This window comes from Heloderma suspectum, chromosome W (assembly GCF_057233095.1).
Source record: "Heloderma suspectum isolate Gila_16-S chromosome W, 16-S_ref, whole genome shotgun sequence".
NCBI lineage: Eukaryota > Metazoa > Chordata > Lepidosauria > Squamata > Helodermatidae > Heloderma > Heloderma suspectum.
The window spans coordinates 64,140,858-64,163,677 of record NC_139475.1 but is presented as its reverse complement, the minus strand read 5'-3'; the positions used below and the strand labels follow the sequence as shown (position 1 = coordinate 64,163,677).

The following is a 22,820-nucleotide window of genomic DNA, read 5'->3' as shown; positions in this document are numbered from 1 at the left end:
TGAATGCAGAGTTCCAGAGAATAGCAAGGAGAGACAAGAAGGCCTTCTTAAATGAACAATGCAAAGAAATCGAGGAAAACAACAGAATGGGAAAGACTAGAGATCTCTTCAAGAAAATCTGAGATCTCAAGGGAACGTTTTGTGCAAAGACGGGCATGATAAAGGACAAAGAAGGCAGAGACCTAACAGAAGCAGATGAGATTAAGAAGAGGTGGCAAGAATACACAGAAGAACTATACAGGAAAGATCTGAATGTCCCTGATAGCCATGATAGCGCGCTCACTGAACTTGAGCCGGACATCCTCGAGAGTGAAGTCAAGTGGGCCTTAGGAAGCATTAGTAACAACAAAGCAAGCGGAGATGACAGTATTCCAGCCGAGCTATTTAAAATCCTAAAAGATGATGCTGTTAAAGTGCTGCATTCAATATGCCAACAAATCTGGAACACTCAACAGTGGCCACAAGACTGGAAAAGGTCAGTTTACATTCCAATTCCAAAGAAGGGCAACGCCAAAGAGTGTTCAAACTACCACACCATTGCGCTCATTTCACATGCCAGCAAGGTGATGCTCAAAATCCTACAAGCTAGGCTTCAACAGTATGCGAACCGAGAACTACCGGAAGTACAAGCTGGGTTTAGAAGAGGCAGAGGAACTAGAGATCAAATCGCCAACATTCGCTGCATCATGGAGAAAGCAAGAGAATTCCAGAAAAACGTCTATTTCTGCTTCATTGACTACGCTAAAGCCTTTGATTGTGTGGATCACAACAAATTGTGGCAAATTCTTAAAGTGATGGGAGTACCAGACCACCTTACCTGTCTCCTGAGAAACCTGTACGAGGGTCAAGAAGCAACAGTAAGAACCAGACATGGAACAACCGATTGGTTCAAAATTGGGAAAGGAGTACGACAAGGCTGCATATTGTCACCCTGCTTATTTAACTTATATGCAGAGTACATCATGAGAAATGCTGGGTTGGATGAATCAGAGGTCGGAATTAAGATTGCTGGGAGAATTATCAACAACCTCCGATATGCAGACGATACCACCCTAATGGCAGAAAGCGAAGAGGATCTCAAGAGCCTCTTGTTGAGGGTGAAAGAGGAGAGTGCAAAAGCTAGTTTGAAACTCAAACCATGAAATGTAGCCATGAAATTAAAAGACGCTTGCTCCTTGGGAGGAAAGCTATGGCCAACCTAGACAGCATAGTAAGAAGCAGAGACATCACCTTGCCGACAAAGGTCCGTCTAATCAAAGCTATGGTTTTCCCAGTAGTAATGTATGGCTGTGAGAGCTGGACTATAAGGAAGGCTGAGCGCCGAAGAATTGATGCTTTCGAACTGTGGTGCTGGAGAAGACTCTTACGAGTCCCCTGGACTGCAAGGAGGTCAAATCAGTCCATCCTAAAGGAAATCAACCCTGAGTGCTCATTGGAAGGACAGATAATGAAGCTGAAGCTCCAATATTTTGGCCACCTAATGCGAAGAGAAAACTCCCTGGAAAAGACCCTGATGCTGGGAAAGACTGAAGGCCAAAGGAGAAGGGGACGGCAGAGGATGAGATGTCTAGATAGCATCACGGATGCAATGAATATGAACTTGAGCACGCTCCGGGAGAGAGCGCAGGACAGGAAGGCCTGGCGTGCTCTGGTCCATGGGGTCACGAAGAGTCGGACACGACTGAACGACTGAACAACAACAAATGGGGCCTTTTCCTTTTCCTGCCCCACAATTTAAACTCGGTTGGCACATCAGCCTGCTGAGAGCCAGGGTAGTGCAGCTGTTTGAGCGCTGGACTGGGGAGACCCAGGTTCTAGTCCCCCCTTGACCCTGAGGCTCAGCCTAGCCTACCTCACAGGGTTGTTGTGAGGATAAATGGAGAGGAGGAGGAGGAGGAGGACCATGTGAACCACCTTGTGTGCCTTGCAAGAGGAAAAAAGGTAGGAGAGAAATGCAAGAATAAATAAAATAAAAAACAGACCTTTATGTGAAGAGTTTCTCCTGACGAAAACCCCAGGGGATTCCTTGTAGCAAGCAATTTATTAAGGCCTGTTCTTGCACTGCAGAAGAGGCCATCACGGTTGTCTTTTAATTAGGAAAATCAACAATGTGGCACTTTTTAGGAAGGCAAATAAATTACGAAGGATACGATTTGAGGTGGATGCCAGCACAGAAATTCAACAAACATGCCGGTTCTAGTCCCCAGGGGAATTCCTCTCGAGCCCTCTCCTTTGTTCCAGCCGTGAGGTTCTTGACCAGGAAGCCAGGGTGGGTTAGCAGAAGAGTGGGCGCACCATCGCTGGCCCCGGTGGCAGGTCGCTCAGCCAGGCCCCCGACGCTGCTCGCATGATGTAAGCAGTTCCTCTCAGAAAGGGCATGAGGCTCCTCTGGAAGGAGAAAAGCTGAGAACGAGGCCTTCATCCACCTTTCACGCAGCTGTCTTGATCGATCTCGGCAGTGCAGGGCTTACATTCCTCCTCCAGGCTGAGGCAGGACTGCTTAGGCTAAACAGAAAAGGGAGAGAAAGCGGCAGAGGAAGATGACTTTCAAGCCCAGGGGTTGCAATGGATCAAGTTGAAGCCAGCTGCTTTCCATTCTTAGTTTAGCTTCTGTATTTTGTTTATTGAGGGTGCAATCTGGTGCATGAGTAGAAAGAAAAAAAAGTCCTACAACTCCCAGCATTCCCCAGCCAGCTTGGCATGGCTGGCTGGGGAGTGCTGGGAGTTGTAGGACCTTTCTTCCTGTCTAAGCATGCACAGGATGGTACCTTTATTGCATTTTTAATCTACTCAATAAGAAGCGTTCTCGGGGTGGATTAGAAATGGTTAAAACAGTTAAGAAGCATGTAATGCAAATGGTTGAACGAACAACAAATAATACAAAATAATAAGCAGCACAGGAGATTGAGAGGAACAGCCATCAAGCCTAAAGACCAAACCTCCAATGTTCCCATGAGAAAAGAAAGCTCTCCTTTCTTCAACTTGCAGAGTAGGCCAGCCTTTCCCAACCCCCACTTGCGTTGGACTGCAAGTCCCATCCTCCTCAGCTAGCATGGCCAGTGGCCCAGCGTCATTCTCAGAATATAAAATGGTGGGTGGCTGATGCCCAGAATTCTCCTTAGAAGTGTGCCCGGCTGCCCAGAAAAGAAGAATGTAACTTCTGGGGTGACAGAGCACAGCTTTGGGGGGCGGAAGTGGGGAGGGTGGGGTGTTTGGACTGCGTTTGTGTGTCCCCTGGCCGTTTTGGTGTTGGATGTGTGTGCTTCTTGGCGCGTCACCCATTTGCCAGCTGTGGAACGGGCATTTTGTTGTGCTTTGGGAGGGCAAAGACGCAATCTGGCATTTGGGGCCCAAAGCCCAGCCCGGCTTTTGTGTGGCTTCTTCGCCAAGTCTCTGAGCTTCATCAGTTTCCCTCCCATGAAATGGGTACTGGGAGCAGAAAACTGGGGCTTCCAAAGAATGGGTTTGTGTTTTGGAGCTCAGCCTCCGACCTCTGGCCTTGCACTTAGGTTCTTGAGCAAGGGAGTTTTCTTTTAGTCGCCCACCAGCTGGCCTCGTGGGAGAGGGGTGTTTTGTGACTGGCCCCGCCCAACGTAGCAGCCATTTTATGACAGTGCCCACGACGCCCTCTCCAAAATCTCTTGGTGCCCACCATCTCCAAAGAAGGTTGGGGACTCCTGAGCTATGGGGATGAGCCAAGTTCGGAGAAAGAATGCTGGATGGCGCAGAGTTGAATCCCTCGGAAATGTGGGTGGGGAGATGCCATGCTTGTACCCTGAGTGATCGCTGCCCTTGGAGGGCAGGACGAACCCCTCGGGAGCAGGAGTAGCCAGTGCTGGGCCAGATCAGCGCAAGCTTGATGGTCAAGGACTGTACTCACGCGATGCTTCAGGTATGACAGGTAGGTGTCCCAGCCAAGAGTGACGACGCTCATGTAGACCACACGGTACTTGGGCGGCAGGTACAAGAAGTTGATCAGCTGGGCTGGCGGCCACACGCACCAGTCCATCTGCAGACAGGAAGAGGAGACCAGGTCAGCCACCCATCCACAGAATCGGAGGCAAGAAGCGGGTGGAGGAGAGAAGGAAAGGGACACTCGCCCTGTAGAACTCCCAGAAGTTGTCCTCCAGCTCGTGCCAGCTCTGCTCCAGAGTTTGTCCCCCCAACAATCCCATCCCTGCAGGCAGATATAAAAGAAAGGAATGCAGCAGGATGGGGCCATGTTCTTGCTCCATAAGCCTTAGCTACAAGGAACGAGAGGAACTGAAAATAATACACAGAAAGCCAAGCACGGAATTCAACCACCAGTGATGTGGGGCAGAAATGTTTCCAGAACAGATTTCCCCCCAGAACGTTTTACAGTGCTTTATTTTTTGGCTGACATTTTTCCATTTTGTTAGTTCATCAATGACAACTGTAAATGCCAATGTTAAGCAGGTTTGGCGGTTTCAAAGTTGTGGCTGAGTCCTTTGCGTTGCTAAAATTAATTAGTGCATCCACAGTTTTCAATACTTTTATATTTTTCCTTAAATGTACATAATGGAAGGGAAGTGCACGCAAGTGTCTTTAAATTTTTACAAGTATCCCAATCAAAACGTCTACATAATCTAACATTTAATTCACATAACATGATTAATGTGATCTTTCCTCCCCCTGACATATTTCATCCCCTCAAATACTTGTGGTGTATTGGGACAAAAAAATTCACAAGGGGGATTCGCTTTGTGCTTTCCTAAATGCAAGTAGCAAAATAACATGCTAAATTCGATCGCTCTCTAGGGCAGGAGTGGCCCCCCAGATAGTTTGGACTTCAACTTCCATCAGCCCTAGCCAACACAGCCAATGGTGCAGGATGATGGGAGTTGTAGGCCAACACATCAGGAGTGCTACAAGTTGTCCACCCCGCTCTGGAAAATTTTCCACAGCAACCTGAAAATTTTCAGATGGAAATCACCCCGATGGGATGCCAACTGCAAAACTGACCGGTTCAAAACTTTCCAGAAACCTCACATCACTAGCTTCCCAAGAGAAGCCCCTCCCCCTTTTCTGTTACCCCCCAGAGAAGATATGTTGTGAGGCCTCATATATTCCCCCCCATCTGTGCCCCAAAGCATTTTGGGGGTCCTGAATAGGGGTTTGGTCTCCTCCCAGCCTACATTCACAGCTGCTGGCAGCTAGCCTTACCCAAAAAATACCACACCCCGAAAGCTGGGGAGGCCACGATCTGGTCGATGAACACCTTTTTCAGGACGACTTGGAGGCCCTGGAATCCAGCAGCAGGGAAAGCCCAGTCCAGCCACAGGTACCAGTAATTCATGAGCGGCCCCATGCTGCAGCTGATGGCAAACATCCGAGCTGAAGGACAAAAGCTGCCCCGTTAGGCCAAGACAAAAGGGCTTCCAGCGCTCACGTGTAACAGATACATGAAGATGCAGGCAAAAATCATTGAAACCTGGAAGTAATTCAGGGTTTTCGTTTTTCAGAACCACCCAGAGAGCTTTGGCCCTTGGTAACATTAATAAGATATTAATAAATCATCCTCATCTCCTAATTAGAGTCATCTTGGTTTTCTGAATTAGTAGAGACACCCGATCCACTTTGGACTAGAGTCCTGTAAGATAAGTGATGCTTTTGAATTGTATTCCTGAATGTTAATTGAGGTACAAATCTTATTGTGACATCTGATTGATGGCAAACAAAAGCAGAATATGAGGTGTTCACCGGGGGCCTCCCTTCAGGTGCCCCTGCTCCAGGGGTGAGATTTTAAATATATCGCAGATAATGAGCTATCAGATTACCCCGTTGTGTTCCGCTCAAGTTCCCTCCGTGGAAAGAGGAAAAGCAGCAAGAAGAGGAGCCAGATCCATGAAAGATAATGGAAGACTCAGATACGGGGAGAAGGAGGGGGGAAGCAGAGGGGGAAAAGGAAGTGGGTGAAAAAAGGGAGTCGTGACCCTGCACTGAAAACGGAAGCTGAAAGCCCCATTTTAAATGCAGGATTTTAGGCTGGTGTAGAGATGCCCTATGTCTCTGCACTGCAGCTAGGTTTTATTGTGTGGTTGTACTTCTATATTCCCCTTCATGGATCACTGCCTTGTTGTGGCAAAGGGGCTTGCGCAACTCAGTGAAGCCATAAGCTATGCCGTGCAGGGCCACCCAAGACGGACAGGTCATGGCAGAGAGTTCTGACAAAACGTGGTCCACTGGAGAAGGAAATGGCAACCCACTCCAGTATTCTTGCCAAGAAAACCCAGGATGTACGGATGTCTCTTACCAGTATCGAAATTTGATTCACGGTGGGGGGGAGGCGCTCCGTCCCTTCCCCCGAAATTCTGGCCGGGGGGGAGGCGCTCCGTCCCTCCCCCCGAAATTCTGGCCGGGGGGGAGGCGCTCCGTCCCTCCCCCCGAAATTCTGGCCGGGGGGGAGGCGCTCCGTCCCTCCCCCCCGAAATTCTGGCCGGGGGAGGGAGGCGCTCCGTCCCTCCACCCCCAATCCTGGCCGACTGGGCCGCAAATGGCAGCGGCCATGGCCGCCGCTGTTTGCATCCCTTCAGTAAGGCGTGATAGGCTACGTAAATGTTTACGTAACCTATCATGGCTGAGTGAAAAAAACAAAACAAAACACCGCGTGTATGCAAATGGCAGCGCCCATGGGTGCCGCCATTTGTGTTCCTTATTTTGGCATGTCTAGTCTACGTAAACATTTACGCAGACTACGGCAAAAATAAAGGGAACACAAATAGCGTAGCGTCTACGCTATTTGCATTCCCCTTATTTTCGCCGTAGTCTACGTAAATGTTTACGTAGACTAGACGTGCCAAAATAAGGAACGCAAATGGCAGCGCCCATGGTCGCCGCCATTTGCGTATGCGCGGGTATTTTTGTTTTTTTTTCACTCAGCCGTGATAGGCTACATAAACATTTACGTAGCCTATCACGGTATTTTTTAAAAATCTAGCCATGATAGGCTACGTAAAAATTTACGTAGCCTATCACGTTTTGTTGTTGTTGTTGTTTTTCCTGGAAATGGCGGCGGTGGCAGCCGGTCGGAAGACTGGCCACCGCCACCGCACCGCTGCCGGAGCCGCCACTGCCAGGAGGATTCGCGCAAGGTAAGTCCCATCCCGGGGGGATGGCGGGGGGGTGGCAGACCGTTTCGCCACCAATTTCGGGGGGCCGAATGCGCTGGCATTCGGCCTCCCTGAGATTCGTGGCGAAATTCTCTGACATCCCTAAAATCCCCATGGAACATATTACAAGGCTAAAAGATATGACGCTGGAAGATGAGCCCCTCAGGTCGGAAGGTGTCCAATATACTACTGGGGAAGAGCAGAGGGAATTTCCAAGTAGCGCCAGAAAGAGTGAAGCAGCTGGGCCAAACCCGAAAGGACACTCAGCTGTGGATGTGTCTGGTGGTGAAAAGAAAGTCCGACGCTGTAAAGAACAATATTGTTTAGGAACCTGGAATGTCAGATCAATGAATCAAGGTAAGGTGGAGGTGGTCAAGCATGAGATGGCAAGACTGAACATCGACATCTTGGGAATCAGCGAACTAAAATGGACAGGCATGGGCAAATTTAATTCAGGTGACCAACATATCTACTACTGTGGGCAAGAATCCCTTAGAAGAAATGGAGTAGCACTCATAGTCAACAAAAGGGTGGGAAAAGCAGTACTGGGGTACAATCTCAAAAACGATAGAATGACCTCAGTATGAATCCAAGGCAAGCCATTCAACGTCACAGTAATTCAAGTTGATGCCCCAACCACTGAGGCCGAAGAAGCTGAGGTTGATCGGTTCTATGAAGACCTACAACACTTTCTAGAACTAACACCAAAAAAAGATGTCCCCTTCATCATAGGGGATTGGAATGCTAAAGTAGGAAGTCAAGAAATCACCGGGATAACAGGCAAGCATGGCCTTGGTGTACAAAATGAAGCAGGACAAAGGCTAATAGAGTTTTGCCAAGAGAACACGCTGATAGCAAGCACTCTTTTCCAAAAGCACAAGAGGCGACTCTACACCTGGACATCACCAGATGGTCAATATCGAAATCAAATTGATTATGTCCTTTGCAGCCAAAGATGGAGAAGCTCCATACAGTCAGTCAAAACAAGACCTGGAGCTGACTGTGGCTCAGATCATGAGCTGCTTCTTCTTGCAAAATTTCGGCTTAAATTGAAGAACGTAGGGAAAACCACTAAACCATTCAGCTATGACCTAAATCATACCCCTTATGAATATACAGTGGAGGTGAGGAATAGATTTCAGGGATTAGACCTGATAGACAGAGTGCCTGAGGAACTATGGACGGAGGTCCGTAACATTGTTCAGGAGGCAGCAACGAAATCCATCCCAAAGAAAAAGAAATGCAAGAAAGCCAAGTGGCTGTCTGATGAGGCTTTACAAGTAGCTGAGGAAAGAAGGGAAGCAAAAAGCAAGGGAGAAAGGGGAGGATATACCCAACTGAATGCGGAGTTCCAGAGAATAGCAAGGAGAGACAAGAACGCCTTCTTAAATGAACAATGCAAAGAAATCGAGGAAAACAATAGAATGGGAAAGACTAGAGATCTTCTCTAGAAAATCTGAGATCTCAAGGGAACGTTTTGTGCCAAGACGGGCATGATAAAGGACAAAGAAGGCAGGGACCTAACAGAAGCAGATGAGATTAAGAAGAGGTGGAAAGAATACACAGAAGAACTATACAGGAAAGATCTTAATGTCCCTGATAGCCATGATAGCGCGGTCACTGAGCTTGAGCCGGACATCCTAGAGAGTGAAGTCAAGTGGGCCTTAGGAAGCATTACTAACAACAAAGCTAGCGGAGATGACAGTATTCCAGCTGAGCTATTTAAAATTCTAAAAGATGATGCTGTTAAAGTGCTGCACTCAATATGCCAACAAATTTGGAACACTCAACAGTGGCCACAAGACTGGAAAAGGTCAGTTTACATTCCAATTCCAAAGAAGGGCAACGCCAAAGAGTGTTCAAACTACCGCACAATTGCGCTCATTTCACATGCCAGCAAGGTGATGCTCAAAATCCTACAAGCTAGGCTTCAGCGGCATGCGAACCGAGAACTACCGGAAGTACAAGCGGGGTTCCGAAGAGGCAGAGGAACTAGAGATCAAATCGCTAACATTCGCTGGTTCATGGAGAAAGCAAGAGAATTCCAGAAAAACGTCTATTTCTGCTTCATTGACTACACTAAAGCCTTTGATTGTGTGGAACACAGCAAACTCTGGCAAATTCTTAAAGATACCAGACCACCTTACCTGTCTCCTGAGAAACCTGTACGAGGGTCAAGAAGCAACAGTAAGAACCAGACACGGAACAACTGATTGGTTCCAAATTGGGAAAGGAGTACGACAAGGCTGCATATTGTCGCCCTGCTTATTTAACTTATATGCAGAGTACATCATGAGAAACGCCGGGTTGGATGAATCATAGGTTGGAATTAAGATTGCTGGGAGAATTATCAACAACCTCAGATACGCAGACGATACCACCCTAATGGCAGAAAGCGAAGAGGATCTAAAGGTCCTCTTGTTGAGGGTGAAAGTGGAGAGTGCAAAAGCTGGTTTGAAACTCAACATTAACAAAACTAAGATCATGGCATCTGGCCCTATCACTTCCTGGCATATAGAAGGGGAGGAAATGGAAGCAGTGAGAGATTTTATTTTCTTGGGCTCCAAGATCACCGCAGACGGTGACTGTAGCCATGAAATTAAAAGACGCTTGCTCCTTGGGAGGAAAGCTATGGCAAACATTCTTACAGCATAGCAAGAAGCAGAGACATCACCTTGCCGCCAAAGGTCCGTCTAATCAAAGCTATGGTTTTCCCAGTAGCAACGTATGGCTGTGAGAGCTGGACTATAAGGAAGGCTGAGCGTCGAAGAATTGATGCTTTCGAACTGTGGTGCTGGAGAAGACTCTTACGCATCCCCTGGACTGCAAGGTGGTCAAATCAGTCCATCCTAAAGGAAATCAACCCTGAGTGCTCATTGGAAGGACAGATACTGAAGCTGAAGCTCAAATATTTTGGCCACCTAATGCGAAGAGAAAACTTCCTGGAAAAGACCCTGATGCTGGGCAAGACTGAAGGCAAAAGGAGAAGGGGACGGCAGAGGATGAGATGGCTTGATAGCATCACCGATGCAATGAATATGGACTTGAGCATGCTCCGGGAGGAAGCGGAGGACAGGAAGGCCTGGCATGCTATGGTCCATGGGGTCACGAAGAGTCGGACACGACTCAACGACTAAACAACAGCAACAACTTTTATATTGTGGTTTTAAGTGTTTTACACTGTACTTTGTGCTTTTAATGTGTGTAAAATGCCCAGCCAGCTTTGCCTATTGGGCAGTATAGAAATGAAAATCAATAAATAAATGCTGGCAGCTGTAGGACTGTTTGCTGTCTAAATGTGTGTAGGATTGCATCCTTACTAGAAAAGAAGACCCATTGACCCCAGTGGGACCCCTCATGGCAGTCCTGTGAGGGAGGTTAGGCTGAGGGAGAGCAAACCGACCAACTTCCCCACCCCATGAGCTTCATGACTGAACGAGGATTTGAACCCAGGTCTTCCCAGACCACGACTGACACCAATCCATTACCACACCCTGCTGGATATTAATATGCATTCACATACTTTGTATTGGAGCTCTGATACGGAGAAGGAAATCCAGCCCTGAGTCTCAACAGTAACAAAGCTCCCAACCTCCCACAAGGTGTTTGCATGTCTTGGGCAAAGCTACTTTGCACATGCTCTGAGGCACCTCACATGCAACTTCCCTCATTTCTCTCTCTCTCATTTTGGTTTTGATGGTTTGTATAGGAGGAAGAATCGTGCCATCCCATTACCCGCAGTATGACAGGAAAGCGGCCGGAAAGGTGAGGAAATCTGGATTTGAAACCCAATTGCTCTTGGGTGTTATGTGTTGACCTTTTTTTAAAGATGAAGGCTTTGGGTATAATAAAATCTAATGTTTCAAAAAGGAAACAACCACACACTGTTAATATCCCATAAGTTCTTAAGAGCACAGAGATGAGCAAATCCAGTTGCAGCACTATTTCCTTTGTTCTTGTCTTCTTCTTTTACAGCACTTCTTGTGTGCCAAATTATATGTGTAAGGGCACAATCCAATGCATGTTTATACGGAAATATGTCCTACAGCTCCCAACATTCCCCAGCCAGCTTGGCTGGCTGAGGAATGCTGGGAGGTGTGGGACTCATTTCTGTATAAACGTGCATAGGATCGTGCCCTAAGTGCAGAAACGACCCATCTTCATTCCTTGACTGGATAAAAGCAGGTTTTTTCCTTTTCTATCATGTCTTCTCTATTGTAGCTGAAAGGCAGGGACTGTTTTGGGATTTGTAAACAGCCCTTAGAAAACTTTAGATGCTTTATAAGTGGTTAATAAGATGGGGAGAAAGTAGGAAGTTGTATTCCAAAAGGACAGAATTTGGGGAGTTTTGAGTCGTGGAGAGGGTAGAAATGGGGATGCTGAAAGAGGTGAGGTTGCCAAACCTGGGCATTACTTCTTTTACTTATAATCGTAGTAAACCATTAGAGAATACCAAGAATAATAGTTGATATTACAATGTTGTGTAAACTGCATTTGCCTAAACAAAAACCTCGTGGATAAAAAGAGATGGGGGAAGGTGATAGTTGTGATGTTAAACACACTTTCATTGGAAGGAAGCCCCATTAAAAGCAGTGGGACTTTCTCCCATTGAATTCTTCTAAGGATGGGGTGAACAGAATGCTGGACTAGACAGACCCCTGGTTCTCTTAGATTCTCAAGAGTGCAAGATTCAAATGTGATCTGGCCAATTGCTGGAGTGTGTTTCAGACGCACCAGATCTCAAGAGCCATCACCTCAGGAGGGGCCGTGGCTCAGTGGTAGAGCCCTTGCTGTGCATGCAGAAGGTCCCAGGTTCAATCTCTGGCAGCATCTTCAGGTAGGGCTGGAAGAAGTCCTACCTGAAACCCTGGAGAGCCGCTGCTGCCACTGAGCGCTGACAATGCTCCACTAGATGGTCTGATAGTCCGGCTCAGTGTAAGGTGGCTTCCTATGTGCCTGTGAATTGCTCCTGTGCAATACCTGCCTGTATGTTTGCTTGGCAGGCTGCCTCCAGCCCCAGCATGCCCCTTGCCAAAGGGCTGGACAAGGTCACAACTCCGAAGAGGCTATCTGTTCCGGTCCAGGAATGCCAAACTTTGGCAGGTGAGCCGTGGCATAGCAGCAGGGTGATGGTCCATGGTGGGTGGTCCTGAGCTCCCGGTGGGAGGGGCAGTTGCAGAGGATTCTGGGATGTGTGTGAGCGCATATGCTAGTTCCCTTGTAGCCCTGAATGGACCGGTTGGGTCCCACCATTGCTGTGCTTGACAGGGGGGCACAAAACCCATTCAATGCTCCCCTGAAGCTGCTGCAGTGCAGGGGACACTCAGTGCTCTGCCATTGGGGGGCTGGTTGTGTCTTTGGGGTCACTCATCTGCTGTTGTTGGCCTTCTCCCTGAGGTGCAATGGAGGGAGGCTCCTGGGGGGTAGGGACAGGGTCACTCAAGGCTGGAGGGTGAGTGCTGCTGGACTCATGTCCTACTCATGGGCTTCCCTTGGGCAGCAGGTTGGCCCCTGCAAACAGAATGCTGGACTCAATGGACCTCTGGTCTGATCCAGCATGGCTCCTGTCTTTGGGATCCTGAAGACAAACCTGCCCAAGAGAGGTGTCCAGTGAACCTTTGAACAGGGTTTGAAAATTGCTGGTCTCCCATTAAGTCAGTCAGAGCCCTGTGAGGGGGAGTTGGGCTGCTCATTCTCCGCCCCCCCCCCCCCGTCGCCTTCTTCCCCTTCAGAACCTGCTCCTGGCATGCTGCAGTCAACTCTGCTGGATGGTGCTGGGAGTTCCCGGCCTGACCTGGAGTTGTTGGCCATCAAAGGTGGGACTTTGCCTTTGGTTGCAGAGGCAATGGGCTTGTGGGGGGGCGGGGCGGGGCTGCTGTCTAAGTATGACAGGCAATATGGAACCCTGTGTTAATTCTCTTGTTTCAGTCTTTAGCTGCACGTGTTCCTCTCCTTCCTTTTCCCTCAAGGAGGCTGAGGCTCCTATGCTGCATTTGGAGCGGTCCGGAAGAAGGGATCTCCGGGGGTGAAGCTTGCTGGGGGTGGCAAGGGGAGAAGAGCACCTGCTGGAATTCCCTCTACACTCCCCTTCGCCAAGCTGGTGCCGTCCAGATATCCTGGACTGCAATGCCCATCATCCCCAGCCAGCATGGCCAGAGGTTATGGGAGTTGCAGTCCAGCGCATCTGGAGTGCACCAGGTTGGCGAAGGTTGCTTTACACAATTGCTAAGTGTGTTGGAGACCCTTTCTAACCCTACATGAGAAAGGATGGCTGTGGTGCCCTGCGGCAACTGTGTGTGGGTCCGTCCCTGCCCACTGAAGTACCATCCCCACTGTTCTCAGCGGGAACGCAGCACAGCCTTCATGTCTGTCTCTGTTTGCCTGCACTCTTCCAGTTCCAGACCACAGCCGCCACCGGACCCTGGTTTTGAAGCCCAGCATCAAAGGCCCCTCTGGAAACATGCAGGCTTTGGTGAGTGGTGCTGGTGAATTGCACGGACAACGTGTTTGTTGTCTGTGTACAGCTTGAATCAGCAGCCCGTGGCTGTGACAGCCATGTTCAAGAGGCCTCCTGTTGCCAGGACACCAGGCCCCAACCCCAGGGAAACTCTCTGTCTCTGGGCCCGTTGACTTACCTTACCAGCCTGCAGCCTTCAAATTTCAGTTCTGGCATGGTGAGGGTAGCCCACTCCCTCTCGGCCTTTTTTCTGCCTCCTCACCATTCCCCGGTGGTGGCAACATGTCGGTCGCTTGTCCCTGCCTAATTTGGGCCAGGAGACGGCCGTAGCGGTTGCGAGGAGGGCTTTTGGCCTAGTTCAAATGATGGAGTGGGTTACCGTGAGGTGCAACAGCCCCCAACTTAGATGGCTTTAAGAAACAAATTCGTAGAGGAGAAGCCTATCAAGGGCTACTAGTCACATTGACTATATGTATCAGAGGCAGCATGCTTATGTATGCCAGTTGCTGGGGAACATGGGCGGGAGGGTGCCATGTTGAGACGTTCAGAGAGGCAGCAAAGGAGAATGGGAGAGGTCCTCCAAGGAGTTTCCATTTTTGGCTTTAACTTTTTTTAAAAAAATTAATCCTATTTTTGAGTAGATCACTGGTGGAGTAGCTACCTTGTGGAGGCCTGAGACTCCATCTTTGGAGGTGTTTGAAAAATGGCCAAGCGTCTCCTGCCTCGGGGGGCTTAAGGGGCTCTTTCTGCTCCTGTGCATTGTTAGAAGGAAATCTGCTTTGTTTTTCCCAGGCACCTTCCCATTCTGACCTGATTGGGATGCTGGACTCTCAGACACTGCTGCTGACCTATGCCTCCATCAAGGTAAAGCGCCCGCAGGCATCTGCTTAGATCGGAGGGGGAAACCCTTTTCAGCTCGGGGGGCCAAATTGCAAAATGGGGAAGGTCTCAGGGGGCCACGTTCCCTGGGCGGGGCCAGGGTTAGAGTGGGAGGGGTCAACTGCGATAATTACCATTTCAAGGCTACTCAGAAGTAAGCAGGTCAGGGCTTCTGAATGTCTACTCAGAAGTAAGCAGGACTGAATCACTCAGTTGCACTTTCACATAGGGTCCCAAATACCTGCAAGTAAGTAGGCTAAAAATCTGCATGTCTAGTTGTCTACTCAGAAGGAAGCAGGACTGAATCACTCAGCGTTTTCAAGTAGCACCCTAAATACCAAGCCTCTGCATTTCTACTCACAAGTAGGCAGGTCTCCTGCCAACCAAATGCACAGCTCACCATCTTCACAACAGCTCACTTCTTTGCAGTATATTTAAAAGTGAATCTCCTTTAAATACCCTCTTCTTTCTGATCAGCGATGAAAGGTAACAGCACAAGCAGCTTCCAGGCTGGGCTTTCCCCACCTGACCTAGATCCAACAGATTTTCAAACAACGTCAAACTTCTTGAAAACTGTCCTGCTTTTTGTGGCCTTCACCCTGGTGATGTTGTGTTGTAACAGATGGAGAAAAACCTGGCCTTGCCCCTGCTGGAAGGGAAGGCTGAGAGGGACTTGCTAATGCTGTCTAAGGAAGTGGGGAAGCGGGTGAGGGAGGTGAACGAGAAGAGGTACAGGCTGCAGCATCTGAAGAAGGAGCGTGAGCTCTCTGAAGCCCTGGGCAGATAGGTTGGTTTGTTTCTTCACTGTAACTTCATCTCAGTATCTCTGCACTGCTTTTTGGGGGCCCTAGGGAGCCCTCAAGGCGGTGGTGTTACAAAAACTGTGTTCTGTCCCTGGTAGATGCATCCAATTTGTTTACCAAGAACAAGAGGAGGCAGAGGTCTGGTCCAACATGGTTTTATTCTGCAGAATAAGGCAACCCTTGGGGCGAACGCTCCAACAAAGGCCACAATCAAGTAGTGTGATCCAGAGGCTTATATACACAAAGTCTCTGGGGGCTGTCTTACACTTGCGCTGTACTAATCTCTTTGTCTAACTGAGAAGGAGACAGAAAGCAGGCAGCGCCTTTCACATACCCAGGCATGCGCAGAGAGAGGCAGCAGAGAGATAGTTGTGTTCTCTAACATAAACACGTTCTCGGCATTCCTGAGTCTCTGATACGGCGCTGTGTCTTTGTCAGCAGGGCAATCTCACACAGAGGTAGAATAGACATAGCCTAGCTTATAAAACCATGGGGTAACAGACATATTACAACTGAAATTTCTATAACAGTGGGATTAGTTGAAAACCAACGCCTCTTGAAAACTGCTCTGTAAATGAAACGTGGGAGATCAGACAGCTTAAGGGCTTCATCAGACTGAGTTTTTATCTTGTGATTGAGAGTGCTCCTTCACAGAAGTTTGTGGGCTCTTTACATGACCCCGTTACCCTCCTGCACTAAATGCCCTTTGTTCCATTTTTAAATGGATCTCAGATAATTAGCTATTGAATTACCCCATTTTGTTCCGCTTCAGTTTCCTCTGTGAAAAGAGTTAAAGCAGCAAGACGAGGAGTGAGATCAATGAAAAATAATGGAAGACTCCGATATGGGGAGAAGTGGGAAGCACGTGTAGAGGGAGTCAGTTGTGATCCTGCATTTAATGGAAGCAGCAAGCCCCGTTTTAAATTCAGGATTTTAGCTCGGTGTAGAGATGCCCTTCAAAGCGCATCTAGACAGCAGAGTTCTTGCTGTCTTGGAGGCTGTGAAGGACAGGTCCAGGTGAGCCTTGTGACGCTGGACTGGGTGGATCGTGCCCTGATATATGTTTTCTGTATATTTATGGGTAGACAGCAAATCCCTGAGCAGGGGCCTCCTCTTATTCCTTGTCCTTTTGGAGTGCCAGCCATTGCCTCTTGCCAGATTGCCTACAAGAATCCAGTGTTGTGCCTGGATTAGAATAAAGGCCCAGGCCCTGAGTGCGGGCTAGGAATCAGTGACTGGGTGCACAAGGGAGAGGAGAGCGGAGGCACAAGGGAGAGGAAGGAGAGGAGTTGGTGAATGGCAGAGGCCTCAAGCAAGCCTTTAACTCCACTTGGGGCCTTGCTCTTCTCCTTTCCAGAGTTCTTGGCAGGAGGGAAGGAAGGAAAAGCTGCAACTCTCTGGCAGCTTTTCTTAACTCTGGACAGTGACTGGGGGCCCTGATGGTCCACTTTGCCACTGCACCACAGAGCACCCGAGTTGCAGGATAGGCCCTTGTGGGACCGAGGGGGACCCTGGCCAGTCCACCAATGTATTTGTAATACCACCTTTCCACAAAGGATTGTGCTCTGGGCAGCTTACAACAGAGAAAAACAGCAACAGTAAAACAGGGTGTATATCAATGCACATCTACGTGCGCACACCCCTATATATCTGGACGTCCACATCTATGGAATACTGGATCCAGTTCCCGGCACACATTTTAAGTGTCAGGCGCGCCCTTGCTGCCTTCTGAAATCCGCAAGTAGCCAGAATCAATACACGGATGATAGGGCTCTTTTCCAAGGCTTTATTTCCATTCAACCTAATGATGCTTACAGATGCTAATTGCATGAGCCTAATGAGGGAAACTTGAGAAAGCTGCCTACCAGGGGTTTCTAGCCTTAGGGAATCAGTTGATCTCCGTTTGGAGGGTAAAGGGGGAAGCCTCTGAACTTAAGGGCTAGGAGATGAAAGTCCACCCCTTTCCCATGGGGCATTGGGGCGCAGCTGTTGACGTCACGCCAAGTGGGCTGAGCGCCTCCTCTCGGTGTCAAGGGCTCCTTGGAGGCCTCTCTCAGTCTAATCCAGTAGCCAAGTCCAGACACAGACAAAGGGATTCCTTTCAGAGCTTTATTCTTCTTTTACAACTTAACAACTCTACCGTTTGCAACTAGATCTGAGCAGCACAGTACCTATGCCCTAAGTTGGAACAGTTGGTCCCCATTTGAAAGGGAATCACTGGCAGACCCCCGAACTTAAGGACTAGGGAGAGTCCCTCCCCTTTTCCCTTGGATCCTCTGTGCGCAGCCGTTGTTTGCGCGCCAACTGGGCACTACGCCTCCTTTCCGCGCCCTCCATCCATTTGGCGCCGCTCCCTTCGTCGGCGTCGCGCATCCATCAAGTCTGCTTCCAACGCTCTGTCACTCCCTGGACTGCTATCTAAGCTAGGAATGCTGGTGGGAGGAATCTCCATCAGCTGTGGGCCCTGGGAAAGTGGAGCGCGCTCCTTTCCCAGGAGCGACTGCTCTTCCTCAGAATCAGAACTACTCTGGGATTCTATGGGCTCAGTGTCCACCCTGACACTCGGCGCCTTCCATCTCCCGCTTGTCCCTGTGCTGGTGCCTCACGTCCCGAAGCTCCAGTTGTCCCTCCCCCTGCCTGCCAGGGTCGCTACCACTCTCAGGAATGTGAGCAAGGAGGGGCTCTCCCTCCGGCGGCACCTCTGGACAGCACGCGGGTTCTTCTCCCACGGTTTCTATCTCTTCCTCAGAATCAGAACTGCTTTGGGGCTCTCTGGGCTCCGATGCAACCCTGACATCAAGAAGGACATTGACAAACTGGAAGATGTCCAGGGAGGAGAGACCAAAGTGGCGAGGGGTCTGGAAGTTCTCTGACGAACGGTGCAAAGAGCCGGGTATGTTTAGCCCAAGGAAGAGGAGTTTCAGGGGAGGCGTGAGAGCAGTGTTCAAGTACTTGGGGGGCTGTTTCCCTGGAGTGGGAGCAGAGGTGTTCCCTGTTGCTTCCCAGGGCAGGAGGACAAGGACCTCTGGGTTGAAGTTGCAGGGAGGCAGATTTTGGCCAAACATTAGGAGAAGCTTCCTACCAGGGAGAGCTCCTCGACTGTTGAACCAGCAGCCTTGGGAGGTGGCGGGATTTCCTTTGCTGGAGGTACAGGGGGGCGGGGGAGGGCAAGCTTCTGTCAGGGATGCTGTAGCTGCATCCTGCATTGAGGTGAGGGCAGGTGAGAGGGCTTCTAAGGTCCCTCCTGACTCTGGGCTGCTATGACTATTTCCAGCCAATTTGAGTGATAATCTCCAGGGAATTGGAATGATGATCAGTCATTTCACGCAGAGCCCTCTTGGCAAAGTGGCAAAGGCCTCATCGCGGCCACGGTAGCGTAGTCCTAGTGGTTCACTCTGTCACAGTAATAGGAGCCCCTGCCGGACAGGGCAGCCATGGCCTTCTGTCTTCCTCAGCTCTGGGAGACTCACTCTGCTGACCTGCAGCTGGAGTGCAGCGCCACGCTTCTTCCCTCAAGCAGCCTTCTCTTGGTCCTGCCACCAGCGGAGGCCAGTGCCTCCAACACCAGTGGGGCAGTGAATCTGCTCTGGGTTTCAGTCACAGCCAGGCAGAGCTTGGAAGCAGCTATCCAAGCTGTGAAGCTCCTTCAGAGTTCTGACTGGTGCTGACTGAAACCTGGAGCAGATTCACCACCCCGCTGGCATCGGAGGCACTGGCCTCCACTGGTGGCAGGACCAAGAGAAGGCTGCTTGAGGGAAGAAGCGTGGCGCTGCACTCCAGCTGCAGGTCAGCAGAGTGAGTCTCCATGGTGCTGGACTCGACGAGGCACCAGCTGCCTGTGAAGGACATCTGCGCGGGAGAGGATCGGTGCCAATATCTAGGTACAGACTTCCAGCACCTTCGCAGTGCCCCTGCCTGGGAACAAGTGGGATGGTGTCTCTTCTATAACTCAAGGCTCTGGTGAGCCGAGCAAGAGAGAAACGCTGCACCTGGCAGTCTGGGTTCTGCCGCGATGACAATGGAGTTCTGTGACCTGTGTTGAAACTGGCCTCCCCATGTGCTGGACTGCAATGCCCATCATTCCCAGCCGGCAGGGGGGTCAAGCACAACTGGAGGGCCCCAGGTTGTGGAAGGCGGGTGGAAACCCTGCCAAAACTCCCCTGTTCTGCATGATTCCTTCCAGTTGTGTTAGGGCGGGCAGACGGGGGGGGGGGGTCTAATTCAGCCCCGCCCTGATCTCCTGGCTTTTGAAGTCCCAGCAGGTATTGCCTCCATAAGTGACCTGGCGACTCTGTATTTCCACGCTTGTTTTTTTGGGGGGCGGGGGGTAGCTGTTCCCTGATGTATGATCACCTCCTGTGAACTGTCTGGCTAATGGCCGCTTCTTTTGATCCTGTCTTTGGGCAGTGGACTTGCAGAAAGGCCTGGCTGAGACTCTGAGTGTTCTGGATGAAGCCTTGGTGCAGCACTCCAAGGAAAACGCTGGGGTGCTGAGTGCTATGAAGGAGCTGGAGGGGGCATCTTTGAAGCTGGAGGCAGAGCTGCCCAGGTTCATCAGGAAAGAACAGGAGGAAGTTGGGGAGGTGCTGGTAGTGTGGGGGCTAGCAGTGTCAAGAAAGATGACGAGGAGTCCTTGGGTTCCTCCAATCAGGCCTGAATCCCTCTTCAGATGAAATGCTTTATGCCAGCAGTCCTGAGTTTCGTCATGAGAATAGGTTGAGAAGCTGGGGAGCTGCAGGGAAGCGGATTTCAGCTGAGAGTTAGGAGAAACTTCCTAACAGGGAGGGCTGTTTGGCAGTGGGACGGGCTCCCTGGGGATGTGGCAGGCTCTCCTTCATGGGAAGGATTTAAGCGGAGGCTGTGTTTGCCAGCGTTGGTGTAGCTGCACCCTGCGGAATGGTGGCTGCAGGGGTTGGGCTCAATGATCTCTGAGGTCCCCTCCGCCTCTGTGGTTCTGTAAAGACCACCCGCATGCTACGCTCGCCATCTGAGGCCCTCCTCAGAGAGCCTCCTCTGAGGGAGGCTCAGACGGTGGCAGCAAGGGAGAGGGCCTTTTCAGCCCCCCCCCCCCCCCGATTTTGGGACAGTCTCTCCAATGTGGCCTGCCTTGCGCCAGCACTGTCATTTTTTGGGTTTCACATTAAGACCTTCCTTTTCTCCCAGGCATTTGGGAGCATATGATAGGGTTTTAACAAGTTCTGGGATTTCTTATTGTTATAAATTGTGTGTGTGTGTGTGTGTGTGTATATACATATGGGCATGTATCTGTTTATATGCTGTATGCAAAAGGTTTTCATATTATGTTACCATATTGAATTTTTATGATTCCTAATCCTTGAAAACCACCTAGAGAGCTTTGGCAATTGGGCGGGATAGAAATGTCATAGGCGAAATGAAAAGAAAATGAAGAACGAGAGAGAAGCGCAGCTTCTAGGTCGCCTTCCCACTACCCCTCCAGATACATCGATTCCCTGTCGTGTTTTTATAGCTGTGGTCTGTAATATTAGTCCTTTTGCTACAGCTGTGCAAGGAGATCAGGGTAATGTTCCAGTTGGCTGGTGGGAGAACCTGGACCAAGACGGTTGCAGGTTCGAGGCCTTAGCTGGGATTTGAATGTGAGTACGGTCTGGTGCCCGCCCTGTTTTGTGGGTAGGGTGGGGAGGCAAATGCCCCTTTTGCCAGTGAGATAGTGGCGTTTGGGGGGATTAGATGACAACAGTCTTCCCCAACCAATCACCATCCAGCTGTATCAGACAACAAGTCTTATCATCCCCAGCCACTATGGCTATTGGCTGGGGTCAAATAATGGAGAAAGGGTGTTGCTTCTGGGAGGCACCTGGAAGGTGGTGGACTCGATCAGGGCTTTCCAACCTTTTCGGCTCAGTGGGCGTATTTAGATTTTGATAGTGTGGTAAAAATGTAACATAAACTGTAAGCCATTGTGTGTGCCTTAAACAACACGTAGCACCTCGAGAACGGCGCATGCCCTAGAATGAATGAATAGCAACCCCATATAAGGTAGTTAGGCAAGCTTGTAGCAACCAATCAGAAAACGACACACTGGCTAAGGTATGCAAGCTGGAACAATAAAACTGTAACTTGGGCGTTGCCCAGGGTTGACTCTGCTTTGAGCGCTAAGCTCCTCTGTTGAACTGTTTGCAAACAATAAAATCGAGTTGGACCCAGCCTGAACGTATGACGCTCTTCTTGAGGCAAATTGGACTAGCCTCCAGGGGACCGATACTAGCAATTTGTGCAACAATAGTACTCTGAGCACACTCACAAAATGGTTGCCAGAGAGGGGCTTGACCTTCATAAAATGGCTGCCTTGATGTGGCTGGCCAATCAGAAAATGCTCATTTCCCAGAAGGCAAAGTCATGAGACTCAAAAGACTAGCAACTGGGCCACAAACCAAAGTCCAAGGCAGGGGTGGGGGTCTGGGCTCCCAAACGCAAAACTGCTCTTTGGAACCCCAATAGAGGTGGGTTGGGAGGGTGACACTTTGCTTTGCAGCAAGCCAGCCTCCTGTAATAGCAATGTTTAAAAACCTTAAGAAACAAAATAAAAATTAGGAGGGGCTGTGTAGGAGACCCCAGGACTAGGGCTCCTGTTCTGTTCTTCACCACCCTTCCCTCAGCTTTTTCCAAGGGGGGGGGGCACGTCTGGTTCCCGCACAATCGCTTCTACCACTTCTCTCCTTTCTCTCCACCCCCACCTTCCCTTAGAACCTTTGTGCACATCTTGGATCTGTCTGCTGATGTGAGCAAGGAGTCCTCCCTGCATCATCAGAAAGTCTGCAAAGACTCCCTGGGCCTGGAGACCATGAAGCCGTTGTACTTCCACTAGGCCGAGGCAGGTGCTCCTGGGTCATAGAATCATAGAATCATAGAATAGTAGGGTTGGAAGGGGCCTACAAGGCCATCGAGTCCAACCCCCTGCTCAATGCAGGAATCCAAGTCAGAGCATCCCTGACAAATGGCTGTCCAGCCTCGTCTTGAAGGCCTCCAGTGTGGGAGAGCCCACCACCTCCCCAGGTAATTGGTTCCATTGGTAATTGGTCGGTCACCCAGAGAGCAGGCTGGTCATCCAGTTCTTTCTGTCATCTGAAGCGATGCTGCACCGGGTGTCAATGCCTTTCTCCCCCTCCTCTGAGACGAAGAGAGATTTGCACTTTAGGGCTCTTGTTTTTTTTTCTATTAAAACACCTTTTCATTGCAAGCCTGGCTTTTGCAGCATTCTTTTGGGGTTGTCCTATTTCGGCCTTCCCCAACCTGGTGCCTTCCAGATTTGCCTTCCAGCACCCCTGGGAGCTGCAGTCCGACACATCTGGAGGACACCAGCTTGGCCAAGCTGTCCTATTCCTCACCCTGCAGGACTGTGTCTCGGCCCTTCCCATTGCAAGTCAGGTGATGGGGCATGAAAGAAGGCTGGGCTTCCATAACTAACTCCTGCCTTAATGTGTCTTTTCAATGAATTAATCAATTTGTGCCTGGCCTCTTCTCTGAAGTTTGAGGCATCTTTGAGCAACATCAGAACATCCCTGCTAAATC

The 22,820-nt window shown here is 49.8% G+C and overlaps 2 protein-coding genes across 2 annotated transcripts; one reads left to right on the top strand and one right to left on the bottom strand.

The window, feature by feature from the left end:
• Positions 1-2,418: 2,418 nt before the first annotated feature.
• LOC146334090 (mpv17-like protein 2) lies at positions 2,419-5,350 on the bottom strand. Its single transcript, XM_084824921.1, has 4 exons — positions 5,185-5,350; positions 4,101-4,177; positions 3,881-4,009; positions 2,419-2,505 (listed from the first exon to the last, which is right to left on the bottom strand). The coding sequence occupies exons 1-4, from the start codon at positions 5,348-5,350 to the stop codon at positions 2,419-2,421; spliced, it is 459 nt and encodes a 152-aa protein (XP_084681047.1).
• A 5,476-nt stretch (positions 5,351-10,826) lies between these two features.
• Positions 10,827-22,116, top strand: LOC146334089 (HAUS augmin-like complex subunit 8). Its single transcript, XM_084824920.1, has 9 exons — positions 10,827-10,895; positions 12,134-12,233; positions 12,863-12,946; positions 13,532-13,602; positions 14,380-14,451; positions 15,089-15,245; positions 19,070-19,150; positions 19,677-19,818; positions 21,996-22,116. The coding sequence occupies exons 1-9, from the start codon at positions 10,827-10,829 to the stop codon at positions 22,114-22,116; spliced, it is 897 nt and encodes a 298-aa protein (XP_084681046.1).
• Positions 22,117-22,820: the final 704 nt, after the last annotated feature.